General features: G+C 31.5%; 1 protein-coding gene across 1 annotated transcript; it reads right to left on the bottom strand.

Annotated features, from left to right (window-relative positions):
- Positions 1–595: 595 nt before the first annotated feature.
- LOC136230397 (protein SOSEKI 2) lies at positions 596–3,516 on the bottom strand. Its single transcript, XM_066019464.1, has 4 exons — positions 3,164–3,516; positions 3,005–3,074; positions 2,087–2,926; positions 596–917 (listed from the first exon to the last, which is right to left on the bottom strand). Exons 1-4 carry the CDS (start codon positions 3,372–3,374, stop codon positions 806–808), a joined length of 1,233 nt encoding a protein of 410 aa, XP_065875536.1. The 5' UTR covers positions 3,375–3,516; the 3' UTR covers positions 596–805.
- Between the last annotated feature and the right edge of the window lie 394 nt (positions 3,517–3,910).

The following is a 3,910-nucleotide window of genomic DNA, read 5'->3' as shown; positions in this document are numbered from 1 at the left end:
ATATCGTGTAAATTTTTTTCCACCTCTAGTTTTAGTGGTTAAGGGTCTGAAATCGCTTAAGCTATAGAAATCCAGTGTTTGATGAGTCTCGAACCGAAAAATTGTACAAATTATAAGTAATTAATCCTTTTAATAGTATAACTAATATTGAATTGGTATTACATATAAATGGGGTTAAATGCACCATTGATCACTGCATTTATATGGTTGTCTCAAAATGGTCACTCAACTTCAATTTGTCTCAATAAAATCATTTAACTTTGAATTTTGTCTCAATTAGATCACTCTGATAATTTCAGTGATTAAAAAACATCAGAATGATGATGTAAGTGACACGTCAATATGAGACAACTCATATTTCTAACTGAAATGACACGTGACATCCACATATGCTCCATCTGGCTATCTCATATCGATTATTTTTATGAAAAATTTAGTTTTTTTCATAAAAATAACCGACATGTGGTTGTCACATTTCGTTTCGATCGGAAATTTGGATTAACTTATGTTGACGTATCACCATGTAATAATTTTTCCATCAAAGTCGAACTAAACACAATTTAAGATCATTAAAGCACAGCAAGATAAAAGCATTAACTTTGTCACGTGCATATTGATTTCTTTTTTTTTTTTACTTTTAAAAGAAAGATGCATAGTAAATCCTGGTACAAGCATTCCAAATTACAAACAGAAGATTTACCAGTTCCATATCCATCAGTTTTAATAATGAGAAGTGATAACAGTAAAAAAAAGCTACTAATAATAACCACTAATAATTACTACTTACTGTCTACCACTCATAAATTCAATTACAAACAGAAGAAGATAACACTTTGCGAGGTATGCATTTCCCTCTTACACTCACTCCCTTCTCTTTCTTTTCTTCCTTCCCTCCTTCCATTGCCTCCTTTTGGTTCCTGCCCAATCATAACTCTATCTCATTACCTCTTTTTTAATAATTTACTTCTTTTACATTCTTCAAAATATCTTTTTTTTTTTTTTTTCCTTTCTCATTTCATAAGTCAATACTTAAAAGGGAAATTTATTACACAAATATTTATAAATCATATTTATTGAACTTTTTATCAATAAAAAATAAATCATATTTATTCTGTGATTTTTTTATTACGCTGAACTGAGTCAACTCACGTTACATCAATTAACTACTACCTCTATTTTCTTATATAAGTCGTTCTAGAAAAAAAATGTTCCAAAATATAAGTCATTTAGTTGTTCCAAAATGACTTATATAAAGGAATGGATGGATGTGTGAAGTTTTATTTCTTACCTTTTCAAAACTTTACAAAATTTGTGTTATTAAAATGTCGAGTTTCCTAATTAAAGCTTTCTATATACATTAGGTTTCAAACTCGATGCCTAAATTAAGCAATTTAAAATCTTTAACTACTCAAACTAATTTTAATTGGATATTATACATTACTTCTATTATTATTAAAATTTTAAACTGAAATTTGAAGTTAAAAATTTATAAGTCAATTTTTTTATGGAAACAATAATTGTGATTGTAAAATGATAATATGTAAAATCAATTTTTGAAAACTGCACAAACCTCGCACTAAACTTTTAAACTACGAGGATTATACTTGCAAATTAAAAAAAATATAAAATTTATTTTTATATTTTTCCCTTCAATTTATTTAAAATAATTTATTAAGCTTTTAAACTTAATTAAAGTGATCCATGTTTTTAGCTTGCACAAACCTACCTTATAAACATGTACAAATCTATCTTATCCAGGAATATTCACGTGTCATTATAATGTCTCATATCACATTAAACAAATTTAAGAGATTATGGATACATCCTTAAAGTTAAAAAAAAAAAAAAAAATCTGTTTTTTTAATTTCATTATGGTGCACAATTATGTTAAAAATAACTTTATAGTTTAAATTGGAAGAAATATATTTGTCTCCAATTCAATTTTTGACATGTGAAAGTTGTTAAAAATTTGAGTGAGACGGAGACAGCAGAAAGAACAAACTTAAAAAATGGAAAATGTGATTTTGCAAAAACAATAAAAAAAAAAAAAAAAAAAAAAAAAAAAAAAAAAACAGAATGTACTAACCTTTCTTCATTGTAGGAATTTGATCTCTTCAAGCCAACAGAGTCGTCAGCAACTCGGTTCTCACGCATGGATTCCACAATGCTGCCACTGAAATACTCCTTATCTTCAGCTTGTAAATTTCCAAACCTAGGATTCTCAGACATATATCGAATTATGACATCCTCTTCAGCAACCTTAATTGCCGTTTTGTACAAAACCCCTTTGTGTAGATTGCTCTCGCTCTTTTTCGGAGCTTCATTCTTTAAACTAGGTCCATTATTCTTAGGTCTAGCCCCAGCTAGGTTCCCACACGAAATTAGCTGGAGTAGGACCGAGTTACGTGTAGTTCCTGACTCGGTAACCACTGGGTCCCCATCTTCATATCTTTTCGAGGTAACGTTTATGTTTGCATTCTTCTGCTCGTTCTTAATTGAGGGTGACAGGAACGAGTCACGTGGAATTGACTCAGCTGTCGGATGTTTGTTGAGTGGCTGAGTCTGGTCTTCGAGCTCGTCTGTAGATACTCCTCTTGAACAACGAGAGTGGGGAGTTGTGGAGGATGTGTAGCAGCTTGTTTTCTCTTCATCTTCGTATTCTTCTTGTGATTCTTCTTCGACGTCTTGTTCGATGTATTCTTCGAATTCGAACTTGGAAGATTGAGTTTCGTGGAGGTGTTTACGTCGACTCGGAATGAGTTGCTTTCCTTTTGCATGGAGACTCGGTTCTTGAATTATTTGTCTGTTACTAGTAGCATCTTGAATTATTATTTCAGAGCCTTTGAGAACGTACTCAGCTCCATCTGATGGATAAATTACATCATTATCTCCCAAATCATTCCATACATATCCATTTCTATAGCTCCTGCAAAATTAACACAAACAAATTAACCAAATGCAGAAGATAATTCCTTCATTAATTAATTCTAGATATGAATCATACCTCTTGCAGGACCATGAATATAGAGAAGGCATGCCTTTTCCTCTAAGAACTGTGAGCCTATCCATAACATCTTAAGCAAAGAAAAACAAATTATAAGAAAAACAAAACATAAATTTAATTATAGAAAATGAGAATTTAGAAACATTGTGATGATCTCACCTCTCAAACGAAGACGATGATTGGGCAAATGGGTAACTTCCATATAATGAGGATGTTCAAGATGGCCATTTCTAGAGAGATAATAAACAACTTGAACCTTTTTTATGGGTTTGGGGGTTGGTTGGGGAATTTGCATTTGCAGTTGCATACAAACTTTGGCTCTGTCGGGACTGCTTTCTTCTCTACTTCTTCTAGATCGAGCAGTATCCATATCTTCAGAAATTCCCTGGGCAGTTGGGAGTGAAGTGGGTCAGCTTTATAGACGAGGAAGCTTTAAGGGGTAAAAGTGAAAAGGAAAGGAGAGGCATCAAAGACATATCCAAAATTTCAACTTTGGATTCTTTTGAACATGTGATCAGTAGTCATTACTAGTAGAGAGAGAAGAAGAAGAAGAGAATGTCAAGTTTGTAGGGTCGTGGTCGAAACCGTTCATGACATTTATTTTGACTTCGTGTTTCCTCTCTCATCAAATGGATAAATTTCACACGTGATCACTCAAGTTTAAGTTTTGTTTTACAAAAGTTACTCAATTTAATTTAATTTGCTTAATTATATAGTTAACCTTTTATTTTAATAAAGTTAGTTGTTCAAATATAAGTATTTCATGAAGGTTGGGGTTATAGAAGCAAATGTAGGATTTCGTCCTAGCCCAGTCTTTTAAAGGCTAGACAAGTTATTATTGATGTAAGCTATTAAAGAGAAAAGAACTTTTAATTTTATTGAATTCAATATGAATTCATGATGTTC

Source organism: Euphorbia lathyris, chromosome 5 (genome assembly GCF_963576675.1).
Source record: "Euphorbia lathyris chromosome 5, ddEupLath1.1, whole genome shotgun sequence".
NCBI lineage: Eukaryota > Viridiplantae > Streptophyta > Magnoliopsida > Malpighiales > Euphorbiaceae > Euphorbia > Euphorbia lathyris.
Note: the sequence above shows the minus strand (reverse complement) of the source record. Positions and strands in the feature narration are given on the sequence as shown.